This window comes from Zophobas morio, unplaced genomic scaffold, assembly GCF_036711695.1.
Source record: "Zophobas morio isolate AGI-343-1 ecotype UQ-CSIRO unplaced genomic scaffold, CSIRO_AGI_Zmor_V1 ptg000021l, whole genome shotgun sequence".
In the NCBI taxonomy this organism is placed as follows: Eukaryota; Metazoa; Arthropoda; class Insecta; order Coleoptera; family Tenebrionidae; genus Zophobas; species Zophobas morio.
The window spans coordinates 28,344,772-28,366,998 of record NW_026972126.1 but is presented as its reverse complement, the minus strand read 5'-3'; the positions used below and the strand labels follow the sequence as shown (position 1 = coordinate 28,366,998).

General features: G+C 38.8%; 4 protein-coding genes across 8 annotated transcripts in view; 1 reads left to right on the top strand and 3 right to left on the bottom strand.

The window, feature by feature from the left end:
• The window catches only part of LOC135132597 (potassium voltage-gated channel protein Shaw-like), a 46,889-nt gene that overhangs the window by 21,894 nt on the left and 2,768 nt on the right, over positions 1 to 22,227 (bottom strand). The gene's annotated exons all lie outside the window — the stretch shown is intronic.
• LOC135132996 (uncharacterized) lies at positions 206 to 1,233 on the bottom strand. Its single transcript, XM_064061216.1, has 2 exons — positions 862 to 1,233; positions 206 to 807 (listed from the first exon to the last, which is right to left on the bottom strand). Exons 1-2 carry the CDS (start codon positions 1,231 to 1,233, stop codon positions 532 to 534), a joined length of 648 nt encoding a protein of 215 aa, XP_063917286.1. The 3' UTR covers positions 206 to 531.
• LOC135131855 (potassium/sodium hyperpolarization-activated cyclic nucleotide-gated channel 1-like) lies at positions 3,070 to 5,004 on the top strand. Its single transcript, XM_064059703.1, has 8 exons — positions 3,070 to 3,272; positions 3,318 to 3,533; positions 3,590 to 3,758; positions 3,803 to 4,028; positions 4,081 to 4,179; positions 4,230 to 4,421; positions 4,484 to 4,707; positions 4,762 to 5,004. The coding sequence occupies exons 1-8, from the start codon at positions 3,070 to 3,072 to the stop codon at positions 5,002 to 5,004; spliced, it is 1,572 nt and encodes a 523-aa protein (XP_063915773.1).
• Positions 18,403 to 20,414, bottom strand: LOC135132911 (potassium/sodium hyperpolarization-activated cyclic nucleotide-gated channel 2-like). 2 transcript variants are annotated; one of them, XM_064061128.1, is made up of 8 exons: positions 20,166 to 20,414; positions 19,907 to 20,119; positions 19,694 to 19,859; positions 19,420 to 19,648; positions 19,273 to 19,371; positions 19,033 to 19,224; positions 18,763 to 18,986; positions 18,403 to 18,715 (listed from the first exon to the last, which is right to left on the bottom strand). In XM_064061128.1, exons 1-8 carry the CDS (start codon positions 20,411 to 20,413, stop codon positions 18,431 to 18,433), a joined length of 1,656 nt encoding a protein of 551 aa, XP_063917198.1. In that variant the 5' UTR covers position 20,414; the 3' UTR covers positions 18,403 to 18,430. The 2 variants fall into 2 exon arrangements, with proteins under 2 accessions (XP_063917198.1, XP_063917199.1); XM_064061129.1 differs by having other exon boundaries at positions 20,285 to 20,361.

The window sequence follows — 22,227 nt, the reverse complement described above, 5'->3', positions numbered from 1 at the left end:
AAAAAGAGACGAGACTCCAGTTCTCTGGTGTATTAAGATCATAGGTATCTGCTGTGGTGTCAATCATGTGGGGGAGATACTGAAAACTGAGACTTATTCAAGAATAATATTGATGTTGCACATGATGATTTAAGACAGTTTCTTTAAAGTTGCGAGTACTTTCTAGAGAGTGAAAAGATACGAATAAAAATTATAACAAAAATCGTGTAGTTGCATTTTTTTTTAAGAACAATACAAACTATAAACAAATCAGTACCAATACCACTAAGTCACTGATGTCTTATTCATACTAGTATAAAGAATATTTGGAAATGATGTTAATTTATGGAGAATGTAAACGCTATGCAGCCACTGCTGTGTGCGAATATACAGGTCTTTTCCCCAATCATCGGCTCCTTGACCAGCATGTGAATATTTAATGCGCACAATTGGCACTTCTGGGCAAACGAAAATCCACATTTAGCTAACGTGAGAGCATATCAAGAGCAATACTATTAATCCGTGGGCCGGAATCGTTGTACTGTAACGTTATTAAACAATGTGCTCAAAATGATCACCATTAACTTCAATGCCAGTTCTAACTCGTCGCATTATGTTGTGTTGTATATTATTTAACATAGATATATAGACTCTTTTCAATGTTCGCCGTGCAAGTATCGAATTATGTGGAGGAGCGCCGTTGTGCTGAAACCACATATTCCGCCGTACATTCAAAGGAACGTCTTCCAACAATGCCGGAAGCTCTAGTCGTAGAAAATTAGCATATGCCTCCCCATTAAGGTGATCAGGTAACACAAACGGCCCCACCTAAAAAACAGGAACGGAGTTTAGTGATTTTATCAGATGCATTAAAATTTTTACCACAGTAGTACCAATGATTCCAGCCCATAGATTAATAGTAAATCGCTCCTGATACGCTCTCACCCTAGTGAGATGTGGATTTTCGTGTGCCCAGAAGTGCCAATTGTGTGCACTAAACATTCCTTCTCGGGAAAATGAACATTCGTCGGTGAAAAGAATGCGCCGTGAAAAATCAGGATTTAGTTCATTTTGTCGCAAAAACCATTGAGCAAAATGTACTCGTCGCGGGTAGTCGGTTGGTCGCAGATGCTGCACTCTCGTGTAATGGTAAGGATGCAGTATTCTCTCTTGAAGGATCCGATGAGTGGTCGATCTTGAGCATCCACTCATTTGCGCTACATAGAGGACACTTCTCCTAGGATCCGCTTCCATGTTTTCTAACACTTGCTCTTCAGCACCCACACGTACATTCCGTGGAGCCCCAGCACGGCCTTTCCGACTAGGTTGAAAAGATCCATCTTCTCTTGCTCGATGTAACAATCGGTGAAACGCTTGTTGGTCTGGGTACCGACGATTATTCACGGGGCTCTAAGAAAATGACTTCTAATACCTGCTCTTCGGTAGCTACTCTATGTAGAATAGTAATAAATGTATTAGTTGCCTACGATGAAATGAAACAGCTTCTCTTATGACATGTACAGCCCAGTTAAACACAATTTAACTAGAATGGCAGCAGAAATAACTTCTGTCCCATGCTACTTGCCTTAAAGTAAACGTCTCTGTCTCTGTGTACATTAATCAGTCATCTTTGGCGCAGAAGCGTCTCTTCAGGTCAGTGATGAACTTCGTGACAGTTTATGACAAACAATTGTCAAAATGATTAAATTTGTAACCACACTTCTGTTTCCTTTTGTTGACGGAGGGGGATTCGAAAAAAAATCATTCAACTTTAGTATTACCCGATTTTTTGTTCTTGGCATAGGTAACTTTGAACATAGAAACGTTCGGATATAAAAGCAGCCTCTCTATTGGTCAACTTAATCGCCTTCCAGTTCTCACACGGTTAAAGCCTGGACAATTCTTTTTGCGAATTACGGCAGAGTTCGGGACAGGGAACATGTCATTCACGGGAATGGCGCGAATTCTGGGACACCCTGTATATAAAAAAGCGCGATCCACGGAACCGTGCAAGGAGAGCATTTGTCAGAAGGTTGAAAGGGTGGAGATTCCTCGCTGACGTAGATGGGATTAAGTTATGAAGCGTTAAGACAAGAAGGGTTATGAATATGTATAGTAAAGCAGAGCTAATCGGTTAGAGGCGTGCTTAATTCGATTTGTATGGTAATAATATATTTTAAGGACATTGTTCGTTCGGTTGGAAAATGTTTGCTTGACGTTTTAAATATTTTAGTAGTGCGGAGAGCGGTGTTAATATTAACTCTCCTATATTTAGACAGTCTTCCGAGCAGTTTCCTTTTATTCGCGAACGAGTTACCTCCAATTAGAAATATTCGGACTGATGAGAGTCACACACTCGTAATAAACCTCTTTCGCCTTTGTCTGCAGGATTAGTCGGTCCTCGAGTCGGCAATTTCAGCGGCTTTCCCACTTGCACACTATCATATCAACCGTAAAACGCCCTCATATGGTTAGTAGGACTTTTATTGCAGGCTATTTTCCAAACGACGCGTAATCATCAATCTAGAGTAACAATAGATGTGGATCAATGCGGAGGTCTCTCAGGTCGCCCGAAATTAGTTTCAATTTTTCGTCTTTGCGAAAACTACCTTCCCTTTTTCCCTCCATCAATTAACTCGACACGATAAATCGCCAACGGTGTGTGCATTCTTGTAAATTTCAAGCGGGAGAGGCGATTTCGACTGTGTTATCGACGCCGCTTTGATAAATCGTCTCACGTCACTGTAATGGAAAACTTGTACGAGTGGTGCATTTTATGGTATGCGGATTTATGTCGAAGGGGCTCCTCGGGGATTTTTTTACATGTTGGAAAGTGTTTTGTGGACGTTGGATTTGTCAAGGAAAGACTGTGTTTTATTTTACGATGGACGATTTGTCATGTTGGCGTTCGAGGAAATGATTAATAGGGGGGGATTTGGGTGGTTTAGAAAAGGACGGCGTGATTTTACTGCACGTTGCATTATTTTTATGAGACAACCTGGATTCGATTTATGATTACAAAATATAGAAATGGATCCAGCCACCACAAGCGCTAAACTTCAAAATAGTCAAAATGTCGTATTGTCAAAAATGTCAGAAGGAGAACTGCCGAAGTTATCAGCGAAAGCGGGTTGTCTAGCTAGAGTTAAACGCACACTAGAACTATCAATATTAATATCTGAGAAAAATCCTTACAGTTTACAGTTTTACGAAAACCTGACCACCATTAGAAAATTGCGAATGCGTCAAATAGCAACTGGCAGCACCATTATCCACTGCTTCAGTGACTTCAGGTAGGTCTAATTCAATCTTAGCTCTTATTAACTGTAATCTTCCAGGATATATTACGAAATGTGGATGGCAGTTATTTTCTCGATTTGTTTGATACATTTTCCACTACAAGCATCTTTCGGCGGTAGGGAAGTCTCTATGCTCCGCATTTTTAAACTCTGTGTAGACTGTGCATGTGTTGCCGATATAGCTTTAAGGTTTCGAACAGCGTACGTCGAGGAAAAAGAAAAAAGAGTAATAACAGATCCCCAACAAATAGCAATGTAAGTATATAATTGGAACGGTCGAAATTCACGAGTTAATCGAGTACCGCTTTCAGGAAGTACCTCAGGACGTTTTTTGTACCAGACCTTATTTCCACGATACCCGATCCTTACACTTTTGGCCCTGGGGGTTCAACCATTTTTCTAGATATACTTTCACTGCTGTGTCTTTTTAAATTAAGTAGGGCAGCAACAACGTACGAGTACCTCCTGAGAAGTGCACAGGTACGATTTTTACACTCTGTTAAACAAAAGTAACTTCTCCTCAGTATCTTCGCATAGATAAGCCAATCTGTAGGACACTGTTGACCGCTTTCTTCTTTATTTTATTTTGTCATTGGACGGCTTGTGCCGTCTACCTGTTGCCTCATTTCCGACGCGCATTGACCGGACAAATCGACAAAGATTCATGGACCCTGCGGGAACGCATCTTCGACGAATCTCTAGAACAACGGTACTTCCACACCCTATACAAAGCTTCTGCCTACATACTTGGTAAATACTTCCAAATTTTTCTCCAGTATTAACACAATGCCGAAGATTGCAGCTATCAAGCAACAAACAGTCACGGAACAAGCGTTCGAGGAAAAAATTTTTGCCTGCGTGCTCTACATCGTCGGGAAGTTAGTCGTTTTCTATATCACCGGTACAAACCACTCTAAAACAAACACGTAAATACAAATTTTTGCTTTTAAGTGATGGCGGTGGGAAAGTTCTTGAACATTTGGTCACTCGAGTCGAAATATTACGAAGTTGTCGAAGAACTGGAAGGTTTCATGAGACGGAAACAGTTATCTACGGCGACCAGAAATAGGCTCCTCCAGTACTACAATTATAAGTTTCGCAGAACGTACTTCGAAGAGCACACCATCAAGAGCATCCTCTCAGGTAGAATTCGGTTCCGTTGTTTGAGAAATCAACCCCACCGGGATTTGTTTTCTTTCTATCAGAGCGTCTTCGCCAACAGATCAACCAGAACATCATGCAAAAGTTCATCGGTAACGTGGAAATTTTCAACTGCATTCCGCAAGAGACGATGAACCGCATCATCAACCACCTCCACCTGGAGGTGTTCCTGCCGCACGATCTCATCATCAAAGCCGGCACGGTAGGGGAGGCTATGTACTTCCTCGGATCGGGAACCGTAGCTGTCTACACCCCTTCAGGCAAAGAAGTACTGACGCTCCAAAGTGCTTAAGTAATCTCTAATAGAAAGCTTGTACGACAGGTCTGCCACTTACAAGACGGGGCACATTTCGGTGAAATTGCCCTACTCAAAAAAGAGCAAAAAAGGACTGCGCACGTGTTCGCTGTAGAAATTTGTGAAGTGTATAAACTCGATAAGAGATCTTTTAATAGTTACTTGCGGCCAGTTAAGGAGTTGATGGATCAGATGCTACAAGAGGCGAATCTGAGGATCGAGATGACGAAAGACTTCGAAGACATCCACATCAGGGACTATAAGTTTTAGGTTAAGTCGTAGATTAAGAATACTATACTGAAGTAAAACTACTGGAAGATTCATTTTGAAGCTAATTTGACTTTCGCGCCATTACGTGCCACTATCGACGCAAGGCGGCGTGCCATATTTCACTTAGTAACACTTAGTGTGACGCTCGCTTGCACCCGAAATTAGTTAGCCGGTGCATCGTTTCAGCGCAATGCATTATCTCGGAACATCTGGGCTCTAATTTATAGCCGGATCGATACAGGTCCACTCAAATATTTACGTTTCTATTTTGTTTATGATGATGAAATTTCTTTATTGATTTATATTCGCGGCGAACGCGGGTTAAAGGATCCGAATTCGACTTGAGGTTGATGGTTTCACGCAAATCTCGTTACAGTGATGAGAGTTCGGCCGACTTTTCGAGATACGTCAACAAAAATCAAGCATCTTTTATAAGAGGCCGGGTTCCGAGGCTGAATTAAAGGTAAATAAGGCCGGGATGCGAAACCTGGAATGGGTAAAAGGACCTATGATGCTCCTTACGGCACGAGGTCGACAAAGGGAATTCGGATCTAATCGCTGCAACAGCGGAAAAAACTGCGTGTCAGCACCACGCTTCCATAAACATATCAATTCTTAATCGCCTCCGAATCGAAAAATACGAAAACAATTTCCGCGTCGTTAACACATGACGACTCGAATAAAACAAAGTGTATTTCCTTGTTGATTCGGCTTGATATTTATCCTCGGTATCCGCGCAAACATGGCCTTTGTTCCGACTTCCTCCAACTCGGCTCGGCCGTTATTGACACTAGAGATGCGCGGGAATTTGAATTAATTGAAAGCAAATGGCGAATGAATAAGTCCTACGCTTTTTAGTTTTATGTCATTGGCTTGTTTACCGCATTTCGAAAGGCCAAAGGGAACTTTACGGAACAAAGCACGATACTGTAATTATACCGCTGGAGCCTGCGGCCTCCAACCGACTTTATTAACTTAAAACATACTGAAGAATATACACAATTCGCAGAGGAAATAAAGAACAACAGGTAGGTTATTGTTATTTTAATAACAAAGGAGGCATCTCCAGGACTGACTAAAAAGCGAAACGTTGATGCGTTGTTAATCGCGTTTTACGTTTCAAAAAAGCAACCAACACGATGCTTCAACATTCAGCTTAGTTTTTAATTATCACAAATTTTAAAAAAATTGGACGCTTGTGGAATTAAAGATCCTGTGTTAAGTTGGGTTCGAGATTGCAACCCACTTGATGTCAAGCTGGAAAAATCGATTCTGTACGGTCCCTTTTTTGTGAATGTTTTATATGATTCAGAGCAACGAAATAAACACGTAATATTTGAGAAAATTTATTTTATTAACGTGCTGCAATAAATGTGGAAAATGTAGACCATTTTGTTCCGAGCACATATGACATCGTCGCCTAACTGCTTGCAGCGTAAGGATTCGCGATGATTTTTTTGTAGCAATCCTTCGCCTTAATTAGTTGACAATGCGGGTAAATTGAGTTCTTCTCAGATATGGCCTTAGAACGTTGGAATCTTTTTTTTAGACTTAGACTCTATAGAATTTTTAGAGTCACTAGAATCTTTAGATTCTCTACAATTTTTCGAAGCCCTAGACTTTTGAAATGTTTATAATTTTTAGAATCTTTAAAATTCCAGAATTTTTAGCACTTCCAAAACCTCTACATTATCTCTAGAATTGCTGGAGCCGCTAGACCCTAAAACTCAATTTCTTTGAATCTTTCGAGTCTTTAAAATCTCCAGCTATTTAACATCTCTACAATGTCTAAAACCTCTAGAATCTCTACAATTGCACGAACCGCTAGATTCTAAAATTTCGAATTACTTTGACTCTTTAGAATATTTAAAATCTTCAGAATCTTTAAAAATATTTCAAATGTTTCAAATATTCCTGAAGTTGGTTTAAAGATTCCAAATCTTCCAGAGATTTCAAAGATTCTAGTAATTCTAGAGATTGTAGAGAATCTAGAGACTCTCAATATGGTACAAGTTTGAGAGTCTAGCGGTTTCTATCATTCTAGAGATTCTACAGATTTTGAACATACTAGTGATCTTAGAGTATTTGGAGATACTAAAAACTTTAGATACTCTAAAGATTGTAGAGATTTTGGAGATTCTAGATATTCTAGAAATTCCAGAAATTTCAACGATTCTACTATACCTAGAGAGTGTCGAGTTTCTGATGCTTCTGGAGTAAGTAAAGACTCTAAAAATTTAAAAAAATCCGAAGATTGCAGAGGTTCTGGAAGTTCTAGAGATTGTAGATGTTTTTAAGGTTCGAGAAATTCAAGTAATTCTAAATATTCTGGAAATGTTAAAGATTTTAAAGATTCTAGACGTCAGAAATTCTCTACAGGTTCTGAATATTCTGGAGGTGCTAAATATTCTAGAGATTCTAAAGACTCCAAGAAATCCAAAGTTTTAGAGTCTTGTGGTTTCAGGAAATCTAGAGGTTCTAGAGGTTTTAGACATTCTAGAGGTTCTGGAGATTTTGGTGTTGCTAAAAATTCTGGAAATTCTAAAGAATAGAGAAATTCTAAATGTTCTCAAAATCCTAGTAGTTTCCAGAAACATTAGAATCCCCAGAATCTCTAGCATCTCTCATCAACTTTTAGAATTTCCAGAATCTTATGAATATCTACAATTGTTGGAACCGCTCGACTCTAAAACCTTTAGAATTTTTGGAATGTTTAGAATCCCTAGAATCCCTACAATCTCCTCATTCTCAAGAAGAAAGAATTTTAGAAGTTTTAAAATCTCCAGAATCCTTAGAATATTTAGAACCTCTAGAATCTTTAGAATAGTTCTTTGGATTCTTTGGATATTTTTTGGATCTTTTCTAATATTGATGGTTTGCATGTTGGTACTATAGAAGATCCTATTTTTAAAGATACTGTTCATCATATTCCATATTGCTGGTCTCTTGATTATTTGTGTCAGGTTAAAACAATTACAACTGCTTAATAATTTGTATGCTTCTATAAATTGGGAGAATCTTTCTTAGTTAGATGAGAAAATCTCGAATTTTTATTTTTTTCCGTTTAATTAAATCGAGCTAACTATTCGAGAAAACCCACAAATACAACCCTAAATCACCCAATACCGCACTAATTTCTCCCATTTTTTTCCGTTTAATTAAAAACCACCTGCCTACGATCCGTTACCTTTCCCGTTTTCGTTAACCAAAGACCAATTCACCTTTAGTCTTCCACTTGATCGTATTTCTTGTTCGATCGCCCCCGTCGTTTTTCCGCTGCACAAATCTCGTGAAAACAATTCCCCGACTTCGAACCGGATGCACAGATTGGATTTTGAATGAAGCTCTCGACGACCGGCTAATAATTGATTTATGTGTGTTCGAACGGAGTAAGATGGAACGGAAACGGAAGAGGGTATTAATATAAGCTGTCCTTCTACACTGTTGCCACTTATAGATAAGGAACAATCGAATTTGCACACAGGACATCTACAGGATTATAAGGGATCAGGGATTGACGGGATGGTTTAATCTGTCTGGGTCTGACAAAGACAAGAAGCGTGTTTGACTAAGTATATGTAAGTTTGAAAAGTTGTACTTTGAAGCGAACTGTTTTTGTAATAAGAACAATCAAGTGCTCATCTTCTAACTTTCCTCCCTGGAGTAATTCGCTTCCATTTGTACAAAAACTATCCGGAATGGAAAAATATTCGAGCCGATAAACCGCAGCCCCCAAAGACGCACATTTTTAATCATCTCAACAAAAATAAAGCTATTTCCATTTTATGGCGGTCAGCCATAGGTATAATGGAGGCGGCCATAAATTGAAATTATTACCGGTGTATAAAAAAACCACCCGTAGACCTTTATATAGTAGAAGAGAAAGGCGAAAGCAATCACCACGATAAATAGACATGGACGAAACGCAATTTTCATAAAAACTTTTCTGCGTTTTAGCCGCAGCGTCCGGCGTTGCCACATCGAGCTTTTTAATTAAAAGAACGGACGTGTGGCCAGTATTAAATTTTCACGATGACGTCACAGCTCACCTACAAACGAAAAACGAGCCAGAAAATGTTTCACCTTTGCCTTGTTCCACTTTTCGCGTTTAATCCGCCATTACTCTGACAATATCCTCTTTATTTTTTACATTTATTAGCGCGAGGATTACGGAGAGGTCCTGAAGTCGCGTCTTCGTACGACAAGTCTGATCCTGTTGACGTGAGTAGCACCTATTTTTAGTATGAAGAAAGCGCCATCTAGTAATTGCCTCGTGTAGAGGCGAAGAATTAATAATAACCCCATTAATAAATAATAAAATAAGCGGTTCACTTCCAGTCCGGATTAAAAATCCATAAATCCAGGCATCTTTCACCCGTCATAAACCATAAATGTGTCGGCAAGTTAGCAAACAGGCCAATAAAAAAATTGTAAATATTTTACGAGAGAGGATATTTGAGGTTATAAATTCAGATAGCGCACCGTGTGTGATAAAATTCACAAAACCTCTTACACAATCGGACACGTTCCAGATGGCGCGACTGCTGCGTCATCTTTTTTGTCGCACTTTATACAAATGCCATCGATTGCGAACCGAAGTGTACAATAGTCGATTTAGTTTTACGAGAGGCGGAATTGATACAAACAGGCGATTAAAAATCTTAATTGTGCTTTCGCTTTACGGGGTTTTTACGGCGTGGGTGGTTTAGCGGCGATAAAGGGAACGAGGGATAAATAAATCAGGAAGGGCAAGGGCAGCCAAGACGAAGGGCGTGATTTCGAATTAGTTCGTCATCTTCGGCATCCAGCAGTGACCGCGGTCTTAAGCAAAAACCAACACGGAATCTATTTCGGCAAGTTTATTGCCAAATTTACATTTTCCGCCGATTTTAGCGCGGATTCGCATTTCCACTTCTGATCTCTGAAAAAATGAAGAAATAAATTCGGTGCAATAACAGCTCTTAATGAAAGTCGGGATAACAGATGGCTCTTATTTGCGAGGTGTCGGATTGACAACTGACCTTGTTATTGGTTTGCGTTCGGATTGATCTGAAAGTGAACAATTTCGGGATTTTCAAAGCGGGCGGTCGCTTCCAGACGACTATTAATAATAATCAAACTTCTTATTAATTACCTAAGCGAAAGAGCTTTTCATCTGCGAGTAAACAACTCGGCCTTTTCGGGCCCGAAGGCTTGTGGTTTATTTATTCGGCAATTCGGAGGCGAATGCAGACCAGGACATGATCCGCAGGAATAATGCAAAGGACGACCGTTCGACTCGATTGCATCCTCCAACTGACGCCACTCAAAGATTCTTAGGAGAAATTTATTTTTAAAACGACCAAATTTTATCGATGCAGAGTATGTAACTCAATTCGATCACTCAATTACAAAGTTACTAAAAAAATACTAGTGAATTATTTATTAAACATATCCACAGGGAACTCAAACAAAAGAAAAAAAGAATTATGTTAGATGCACTGGAATCGGAAATGCGTCTAATAGGAAGACTATTCATTCCAAATCTTTTTAAGAGGAGTTCCTGTGGGAGCCTTGATATGGTTAGATACCATCTGATACGAAAGCCTTCTTCGAATTTTCTCCAGCCTGTTAATGTGTATGTTGTAAATTGGGTTCCAAATGCTCGAGGCATACATAACGAGTGAAATCGTACGTATTGTTGGTTGCATAACTTGCTATAAAATTTATTTTTTTAATATTAATAAAAAATGTTCAGTGTTTTGGTGGAAGCAACGTCTTTATTTGTGCATTCAGATATCATACAGAGAGACGATAGCGACCCGCAAACTGCCTCGTTTCTGGTGTGGTGGGCGCAGACAGCGGCGTTTTAGCTTCGCGTTCGCACCTCCTGGAATAAAACCTCGATTTATGAAAATATTTCCCGGGGACGGCAATTATTGCGGCGAAACAATGCATTTAAAGAGCCTCTTATCCGCGATTTATTGCGATTTAAAGAACAAACCTCTCGCCTCTTCCCGTTTCATCATTCCCCAAATACTTGTATTTTCGTAGGGCCCAAGTTGTGAAATTTTAATTTATCGTCTCCCGAAACCAATTTTCTCAAGTCGGAACCTCGAATTTACAGTCCTGAACATTTCGGAATGTGCACAATTTTGGTAGTGGTGAAACTTTGAAAATGTATTTATTATGCAAGACCGTGAAAGGATGTAACGTTTTTTCGCGTGCCCAGAAACAGCCGGCGGCGATAATTATACATTCGTTTAATTAAAATTTATCCGTTCGGTATAGATGAAGTGGAGCGAATTTTAAAATCTAATGTGTATTTAATTCGATAATGGAATAGGGCCGGAAGCTGTTTTATTAAAAATGAAAAATGTTGTCGGCAATTTTCAGGATCTTTAATTAAGCTCGTTCTGTTTCGTATTAATTTCGGCCGCTTCATTAGAGATTTACCATTAAGCGAAGATTCGTTCCCCAGGAATGATTTTTTCATCTGTTTTGTCTTCGCTTAATGACGAAATTAAGCGCAGTCTTTCCGTTATTACTCAACAATTATCGACCGACTGCGTTGTCTTTTCGTGCAGATTCCGATCTAATTGCACTTCTTTGACGACTCGAGCACCCCAGACTTTATAATTTCATTTTGAAAGCCCCTCTAAATTGGAATTAGCAACTTGAAATTCAATTAGAACAGGTCGTTACACTTTAAATTCCTCCAATTACGGGTTGAGATTCAAACGGTCCTGGAAAAAACAAGCGCGCGACCGATTTTAGACACCGCTTTCACCCGACACTCGCTCGTCTCTTAATGCACCCCTTGTCTCTCAAATTAACCGCACTTCCAATCCACTTAGGACGATACGAATGATATTCCGTTTCGTCTAAGCCCGATCGATCGGAGCCCTGTTGACGTACGCCCATGAATAATTTCGGTTATGTAATTTCCCTCAAGTCTGCCAAGCGACGTGTTTGCAAATCGAACCCCAACCCCCGATACCAGCCGATGAACTTGTTGCTCAGTGTCACCGAACGGTTTCGAACTTCTTTTTCTTCCAAAGTTAGTAGTGTCTTTGAACAAACAAACGCGTGCGAGGTAGGTTTTTCGATGTAGCGCGGGCTAAGCGAGCAACGCAGCCTGATTATGTTATAGCTTCGATTGGAAAGTTGGCTTGCGATCAAAATTCCTCTACATTTTGTATTTAGTTTATGCGAAGGAGTGAAATAAATAATAAATTAAAATAAATAGAGTGGTTTATTTATTTGAACGCGCCACCCGCTGAAACACAACTCTGGTTGAAAACGCATGTTTATCGTACCGGTTTCAATTTACTCTGAACTTTGGCGAGCTTTGTAAATTCGAAACCGGCTTACACAACTCCGTAAAAAGCACAAAAGAGTGTCAAAAGTTTGCCGCGAAAATTTACACCTCGTTGACCGGTCTCGCCGCAATTCCAGCCGGTTAAAGAAAAAGTGAGTTCGAAGCACCTACTCCCATTTCAATACTTCATTCCTGCAAACTGAGCCCATAATTCTCGCAGTTTTGCTCCGACTGCGCCAACTTTGGCTCTTGCATAGATAATTAAACGGCGTTTATTCGGAAATGTTTCGCACTTGGGAGTTTTTATTCGGCGCATTCGAGCTATCCGGCGAATTTTTATCGTAATTTTATTCTCGTAGCACCGTTGAGCGTTTTTCGATGCAGTCCGCCGCAAAAAAGCCGCTGTAAAGTATAACAACCCTGTATAATGCGTCGTTTTAGAATTATGGTTCATAAAACAAAGCCGACGAAGCGTGCACTTTCCGTCCGCGACGACTCGACGAAATCTAGCGCGATCGAGACGTTCAAGGAAAAAATCCTATTATTAAAATTCGGGCCATAATTTAAGTGCCTGTAAATATTTAGACTATTACGCGCTCAATTTATCTCCGCGTTCCGAAATTAATACGCGAACTTTCACCCACTTTGACCCCATCGCAAACTTTTTCCGACTTCCCCGAACTATTTGCGGTCGAGATCCACCTGTCAGCGCCTCACCTATGTCTATATTTTTTGGCGGCCGCTCCCGAAATATTCCCAATCCGCAAAAATAGCATTCCGTTGCGTAAAAGCCGTTTTTCCGAAATCGAATCATCGTAACGAGCGCCCGCTGAAAACCCGCCCCGAAAGTGCTCCCTAAGTGTGCGGAATTGCTTTAGAAGGCTGCAAATTAGATATCCGTTTGTGAAAGTCAAATTTGCCGAATCCTGGTAATCGAATTGTTTGTGTTTTAGATGTATCGGGTCGTTTCGAGCCGGGAGAAATTCGGCCGGGACGGGGCAAGGAGCGGACTTTCTTCTTATGAAATGTGAAAAATTATTTATTTAGAGCGAGGGGAGCGGCTCCGGCGCACTATACGCTGATGATTTCTAACTGAAATTGATGGCCTTGGGACGAGGGCGCTTTGTGCTGAAATCAAGGACGGGGAAAAACGCCTGTTACTGACAAGTAGGTTTAAGTGGCGGAGAAAACATTCAAGGAATGACACTTTCGGCGTTAAAAAATCTCCAGAGGTAGGCGCACAAGCAAGGGCTTGGTCGGACGGTGAAAAGACATCACCTCGAAAAACGGTGTAGTTCGTACTCGAAACGAGGGCCTTGGAAAAAATGTTGCTCACAAGTCCGTTTAACTTAACGACAGAGTAATTTATTCTAATGTTAGTAGGAAGGACGTTCCATGGAATGGAACTGTCCTCGACTCTGTCGTCTCGATCGAGGATAAAAAGTAATAATCCTGCTTAGAACCGCACTCCTACTGAAAATCTAAAATTAGTCACTGGTTTTCAAAAAAAAAAAATTCACAATAGAAAAAAATTGGTCGAAAGTTGTTTCGACAGAACTTTCCTCACACCTAAAGTACAATGAAACATATCCAGCTTTTTCGAGTTGAGTTTTTACTTTACACAATTTTGTGATAACCTCATCAACATTTTTGCAAAGACACGTATATGAAAATTGGACATATTTTGCGTGGATTTGGCCTGTTCATAGGACGATTTTGGAAAAACCATTGGAGTTATCGAAGAAATGAAAGCGGAAATGGCTTCTGCGGCTTGAAATCTACAAGAAAATGTATACTTTGAAATTTCGAAAATTTCGTTGAAAATTGGTAGAAAATTGGTCGTATATTGCATAGATTTGTACTGTTCAAAGGACGATTTTGGAAAAACCATTGGAGTTACTGAAGAAACGAAAGCGGAAATGACTTCTGCGGCCTGAAATTTACAAGAAAATGTATACTTTGAAATTTCGAAAATTTCGTTGAAAATTGGTGAAAAATTGGTCGTACTTTGCATATATTTGTACTGTTCAACGGACGATTCTGGATAAACCATTGAAGTTATCGAAGAAACGAAAGCGGAAATGACTTCTGCGACCTGTAATCTACAAGAAAATGTATACTTTGAAATTTCGAAAATTTCGTTGAAAATTGGTGGAAAATTGGTCGTATTTTGCATAGATCCGTACTGTTCAAAGGACGATTTTGGAAAAACCATTCGAGTTATCGAAGGAACGAAAGCAGAAATGACTTCTGCGGCTTGAAATCTACAACAAAATGTATACTTTGAAATTTCGAAAATTTCGTTGAAAATTGGTGGAAAATTGGTCATATTTTGCATAGATTTGTCCTGTTCAAAGGACGATTTTGGAAAAACCATTGGAGTTATCGAAGGAACGAAAGCGGATCTGACTTCTGCGGCTTAAAATCTATAAGAACATGTATACTTTGAAATTTCGAAAATTTCGTTGACAATTGGTGGAAAATTGGTCGTATTTTGCATAGATTTGTACTGTTCAAAGGACGACTTTGGAAAAACCATTGGAGTTATCGAAGAAACGAAACCGGAAATGAATTCTGCGACTTGAAATCTACAAGAAAATGTATACTTTGAAATTTCGAAAATTTCGTTGAAAATTGGTGGAAAATTGGTCGTATTTTGCATAGATTTGTACTGTTCAAAGGACGATTTTGGAAAAACCATTGGAGTTATCGAAGAAACGAAAGCGGAAATGACTTCTGCGGCTTGAAATCTACAAGAAAATGTATGTTTCGAAATTTCGAAAATTTCGTTGAAATTGGTCGTATTTTGCATATATTTGTACTGTTCAAAGGACGATTTTGGAAAAACCATTGGAGTTGTCGAAGAAACGAAACCGGAAATGAATTCTGCGGCTTGAAATCTACAAGAAAATGTATACTTTGAAATTTCGAAAATTTCGTTGAAAATTGGTGGAAAATTGGTCGTATTTTGCATAGACTTCTACTGTTCACAGGACGATTTTGGAAAAACCATTGGAGTTATCGAAGAAACGAAAGCGGAAATGACTTCTGCGGCTTGAAATCTACAAGAAAATGTATACTTTGAAATTTCGAAAATTTTGTTGAAAATTGGTGGAAAATTGGTCGTATTTTGCATAGATTTGTACTGTTCAAAGGACGATTTTGGAAAAACCATTGGAGTTATCGAAGAAACGAAACCGGAAATGAATTCGGCGGCTTGAAATCTACAAGAAAATGTATACTTTGAAATTTCGAAAATTTCGCTGAAAATTGGTGGAAAATTGGTCGTATTTTGCATAGATTTGTACTGTTCAAAGGAGGATTTTGGAAAAACCATTGGTGTTATCGAAGGAACGGAAGCAGAAATGACTTCTGCGGCTTGAAATCTACCAGAAAATGTATATTTTGAAATTTTGAAAATTTCGTTGAAAATTGGTGGAAAATTGGTCGTATTTTGCATATATTTGTACTGTTCAAAGGACGATTTTGGAAAAACCATTGGAGTTGTCGAAGAAACGTACACGGAAATGACTTCTGCGGCTTGAAATATACAAGAAAATGTATACTTTGAAATTTCGAAAATTTCGTTGAAAATTGGTGGAAAATTGGTCGTATTTTACATAGATTTGTACTGTTCAAAAGACGATTTTGGAAAAACCATTGGAGTTATCGAAGGAACGAAAGCGGATATGACTTCTGCGACTTGAAATCTATAAGAAAATGTATATTTTGAAATTTCGAAAATTTCGTTGAAAATTGGTGGAAAATTGGTCACATTTTGCATAGATTTGTACTATTCAAAGGGCAATTTTGGAAAAACCATTGCAGTTGTCGAAGAAACGAAAGCGGAAATGACTTCTGCGGCTTGAAATTTACAAGAAAATGTATACTTTGAAATTTCGAAAATTTCGTTGAAAATTGGTGGAAAATTCTGCTATTTTGCATAGATTCGTACTAATCAAAGGACGATTTTGGAAAAACCATTGCAGTTATCGAAGAAACGGAAACGGAAATGACTTCTGCTGCTTGAAATCTACAAGAAAATGTATACTTTGAAATTTCGAAAATTTCGTTGAAAATTGGTGGAAAATTCTTCTATTTTGCATAGATTCGTACTAATCAAAGGACGATTTTGGAAAAACCATTGCAGTTATCGAAGAAACGAAAACGGAAATGACTTCTGCGACTTGAAATCTACAAGAAAATGTATACTTTGAAATTTCGAAAATTTCGTTGAAAATTGGTGGAAAATTGGTCGCATTTTGCATAGATTCGTACTGTTCAAAGGACGATTCTGGAAAAACCATTGGAGTTATCGAAGAAATGAAAGCGGAAATGACTTCTGTGGCCTGAAATTTACAAGAAAATGTATACTTTGAAATTTCAAAAATTTTGTTGAAAATTGGTGGAAAATTGGTCGTATTTTGCATAGATTTGTACTGTTCAAAGGACGATTTTGGAAAAAACATTGGAGTTATCGAAGAAACGAAAACGGAAATGACTTCTGCGGCCTGAAATTTACAAGAAAATGTATACTTTGAAATTTCGAAAATTTCGTTGAAAATTGGTGGAAAATTGTTCGTATTTTGCATAGATCCTTACTGTCCAAAGGACGATTTTGGAAAAACCATTGGAGTTATCGAAGGAACGAAAGCGGATATGACTTCTGCGGCTTAAAATCTATAAGAACATATATACTTTGAAATTTCGAAAATTTCGTTGAAAATTGGTGGAAAATTGGTCGTATTTTGCATAGATTTGTACTGTTCAAAGGAGGATTTTGGAAAAACGATTGGAGTTATCGAAGGAACGAAAGCAGAAATGACTTCTGCGGCTTGAAATCTACAAGAAAATGTATACTTTGAAATTTCAAAAATTTCGTTGAAAATTGGTGGAAAATTGGTCGTATTTTGCATAGATTTGTACTGTTCAAAGGACGATTTTGGAAAAAACATTGGAGTTATCGAAGGAACGAAAGCGGATATGACTTCTGCGGCTTAAAATCTATAAGAACATATATACTTTGAAATTTCGAAAATTTCGTTGAAAATTGGTGGAAAATTGGTCGTATTTTGCATAGATTTGTACTGTTCAAAGGACGATTTTGGAAAAGCCATTGGAGTTATCGAAGAAACGAATGCAGAAATAAGTAGCATAACAAGAAAAATTACGATGAACGCTTTTTTTTGACAGCCTACGCTCTATTAGTTCCCATTCTCAATCTACAAAAGAACATATAATTCACCGCGCCCGCCCACCCTGCTTCCATTTCAGTAATTCATTGTCTAGTCCGAATGAAAGGTAGATCTCAATTGAAGAGCGATAAAATCGTTATGGCAAACGACGTACCCTCTAAGAAAATAGAGGGCGGGTGGGCGGGGCTAGTGGTCGTTAAGGGAAGATTGACTTTGGTGAATTTTATTTTATACAATTTAAAACCCATTTACTATGTACAATTTTGAAGGGACGTCATCACATTATTTTGGTTAGCGTTTTACCATCTACATGATATTCCTAATAAAAATACAAAATTTGACAACAATCGGCCCAGTACTTACGGAGAATATCTGTCTAATAAGAACGGGACGGTAGACAGACGGACAGAGGAACAAACGGACGGACGGACAGACAGACAGACAGACGGAAACGGAAGACCTATTTCTTCGTACTGTATGTGTTATGAAAAATCGACAAAACGTAAAAGTTAAAAAAAATATCTTTTTTTGCGACTTTTGTAAAAATCAGTGGACTCGATTGCTATAGTTAGTAAAGTATTTACAACTATAAAAAATAGCGTTCAGTATGCTTTTAGACAAAGGCAGGCCATGTAAATCTAGTAATTTGGTTGGCAACCAATTTCAAATATGCAAAAATCCCTAATAAAAAATAAAAATTAATCATTTTGGGTTCAGTTGTTTTTAATGAAAAGTTAGAAAATTTGTATTTTCCATTCCAATAAGTACGATTTAAACCACTGCGACAAGACCGTTTTGTCAATGAGTCAGTTTATCCAACGTGAAGATTCCATGGCTCTTTGTCTAAAAAAAGAGTTAAGAGTCAGAAAGCAGTTTAAAATTTTTATTTTAACGAAGGTGGTAAAATAACAAATAAGTTAACGCACTGGCACTACTTGTTGTGCACTTTTATTTTAACATCTGTCTTCACTGGCAGTGTGGCATAAGACTTAATAACTTGTCTTTCCGCCTGGAGTGTTTGTTCATTTCTCCGTTTCGCTTCCAGCTGCATCTCGTACAAGATTTCCGCATGACCCTCGAAGCACTTCTTAAAATATCTCTTCTCTAACTTATAAAGTTCACAACTTTCCACCGCAGTAACGTTAGCTGTTCTTTTGGCATGAGAAACCAAGAGACAGATTTCGCCAAAAAAGTCACCATCTTCCAAATGACAAATCTACAAATGGAGATGATTAAGATGAAAGTGACAGAGTCGCGTTTCACTTCTTTTCCTGATGGAGTCACCACCGATACAGTTCCAGTTGACATAAAATACATACACTCTCCAATCGTGCCAGCATTTATTATGGTATCGCCCGGCATGAAAAGTTCCCTTTTTAAGTACGGCAATATGTTTTCCATAATTTCTTGTGGGAGCTTTTGGAAAATTGCAACGCTGCGAATCAGCTTGCGACATTCGTGATATTTGATTTCTTTTTTTAGTTTTTCTAGGTATAACAGGTGAGCAAGAGAAATGCAAAGTAATTAAAGTACCGGAAATGAACTTCTCGACTCGTTGCTCGTTCAGGTACTTGCCTTGGTACTTGTGATCGTAGAAATGTCTTACTTTGCTTTGGATAGCGACTGGGAAGTGCTTCGATGACATGTAACTGTTAACTTGACTAAGTACTTCTTGGTACCTCACTTCAAGGTAGTTGGTGATTTTGAAGACGTCCATTAACATAACTGGAAACGTTTTCCAAGAAATTAGTGGAAAAGATAGTGTGTACCAACCTATGAAAAACGAGACTATAATTCTGCCAAAAAGGTAAGTGAAGATTCCGGACAGATAAAAAACTGCCGGATACGAATAGCGGAATACAAAGTCCACGTCTGAAATGAAACAAGTTATTGAAGTTAAAATGACATGGCGCGGAGCACCTAAGATAAAAGAACTTCCGTAAGCCATATGTTTTAAATACAACTTGAAAAATTCTTCTATATCGCTCCTTTCTGATAAATTGATGTGCTGGTTTTCGACCATAGAACCACCGAAGAAATCATATACCAGTATCGAATAGTAGATCCAACAAGCGGAATAGTGGCAAATAAAGAAAAGTAACAATGCAAGTTTTGCGATAAAAAATTTAAGTCCTTTTATTTGAAAATACTAAAACCGACATTAATGTCTTTTGTACTCCAAAGCAATACTTACATTGAATGTTCTCTCCAAATACTGAAAAAACGTCACAATTCTGGCAAGCTTTAAAAGTGAAAGAAACGAGAGCATATCTTCCAGTTTATGCAAATCTTCCGCCAAGATATCGTGCGGTATCGAAGAAAGTATATCGCAAATAAAATATGGTCCAGTTACATACGCCCTAAAAGAAACTGCTTCATAACCACAATTCTAACTTCAAAAACGCACTCAGCTATCTTTTTTGGCTCCATCAGAATTTCTTCTTGAGAAATGCATCGTCCAGATACAAAGTTCATGACTATGTCGACCATACAAAGTACGGTCAACATGTTGTAAAAAAACAAAAACACTTCACCTAGCAGAAAATGGTAAGACGCGTGTAAAGGCATATATATCAAACAAAATAGAAAAACTACAGCCATGTACATCTCATAGTAGAGTCTGCAAAACATTCTTAGTGAAACAACACAGATTACAACGGTAGTACCTGAAGATGCTAAAAGGATGTATGATCCAAGAATTTGACTCGATCTGGCTTTTCCTCTCGTCGACGATTCTCGCCGCCCTCCTGTAAAAAGAAGCACTAGCCGGGTTCACTTCAGTCACCAGAATCAATTTCTTCAAAAATCGTTTCAGCTTGAGCCAAGGAGACGCAAAAACGGAAAGAGTTGGCAAGTAACTCTCCGAATAATCGTCAGAAATGCTGCAAATGTGGTACGTCTGCGTTTTAAACATGACGAAAATTGTGACAAGAAACAAGCACAAATTTACGTTTGTTGCTAAGCACAAGAATCTAGATCAACAAAAGATAAGGATACGTCAGAGGAACAAGACGACGCCAACTACTTAGAAAAATATCAACAACCACAGTAATCGAAACTTTTCCTTTCAAATATCTTTATTAAAAAACTAGAAACCATTTGTATTAAATACTGAATCTTGAACACTCATGACTTGCTTCCAATGAGCATAGACTTTATGTTTATGTTATGTGTCTCCCTCAACCGTCTCTTGACTTGCTCTTTAATCTGTGCGTACAAAGACTCATGATTTTCCAAGCTGCCATCCACATCTCGTAGTACAACCTGAAAACACTTTTTGCACACAACTCTTCGAAATTCCCGTTCACCTGAAAACGCTGCACGGATGCACGATCCAAGACTCCGAGTCCACTTGCTGCTTCTTTTCCTCGAGAACTTTCGCCGAAGTAAGAAAATGTTTCAAACATTCGGGGTTGTACTCCGACACCAGGATCTGTTTCTTCAGAAATCTCTTCAGTCTGGTGGATAAGGAGCGAGCGGGTGTACAGCCGGCAGCAGATTCTCGGACGCGTCGGAATCTTTAATCGCACAAGTATGAGTGTTATTTGCGTCCCTCATTTCGACTTTTTGGCAGTTTTTTCGTCGAAATGATCGCGATGTTTATTACTTGGTTGCTAGGTACCGCTTCAGTTAACCGGTAACCTTTCTACCCAAAGCAACCGCAGCTAAGAACAATCAAAATCAGCACTCGCGTCCATTTGATGTCTTTTTGATCCCGCCCCCGAAACCCAATCACCCCGATCGTAACCAGCAACTCCTCGGATGGCCGCAGGCAAGATCGAATTAGCTCACTTGTTGCGTCCCGAAAACAAGAGCCGCCTAATATAATAAATGCTCGTACAGAAAATACCCCCACAATAAAACGTACATCGCTTGTATAAATTTAATCACTCGATCCTTCCATTACCGCATTACCGGCAAATCTTATCAGAGCGCCATCTGGGCGAAGCGTGACGACGTCAGCGGATTCTCCCATGTCCTGGTTCGGTTTGATCAGGACTCATTCGACATAATCGTTTGTGATATTTCGTTGCGGAGGGGCGGTTTATGGGCAAGTTTAACCGGATAAGATGTGACAAGGGGAGGAAAAATAAACTGAGGGAATTACGCGCCGGGCGACAATGAAGGAATTGAAAGAGGAGGTGATGAAAGACGGGTTAAGGAAATTTATTGTTTTTAATGTAGTTGGAGATGGATGGAAATTTTACGGGGTCTCAAGGACGAGGGTTTTTTCTTTGAAAAATTTATGCATGTGTTTTCGCCGGTCAAAAATAATCCTTCGAGCGATGAGTAAATAATTTAGTACATGTGATAGGAAAACGTCGATGTTTTGTCGAGGCTCCATTTCGCAGTATTATTAGCAGGAAAGAAGCGGCGCTCAAAGTCACCCAGAGGATTCTCCAAATTACAATAAGTGGTGTATAGATCCTGGGTTTCGCCAACAAAGTTTCATCTTCGATTTTGTCGATTTTTCGAGACACTTAATTTTTAATCACCACAGCCAATTGTAAGTACGCATAGCACACTTCATTTTACACTCGTTTGCTACCATTACAATTCTATTTTACGCTTCACTTTGTGTTTACTTGCAAATCACAATCATATTATAAACGCAAAATAAAGTTTAATCAACAATGGGCAACAAAAATGTACCTCCTTCGATCACCTAGACACAATCTAAAGTTATTACTTTATGGTCTACGTGGTTCAGTTTTTTATCTTTTAGCT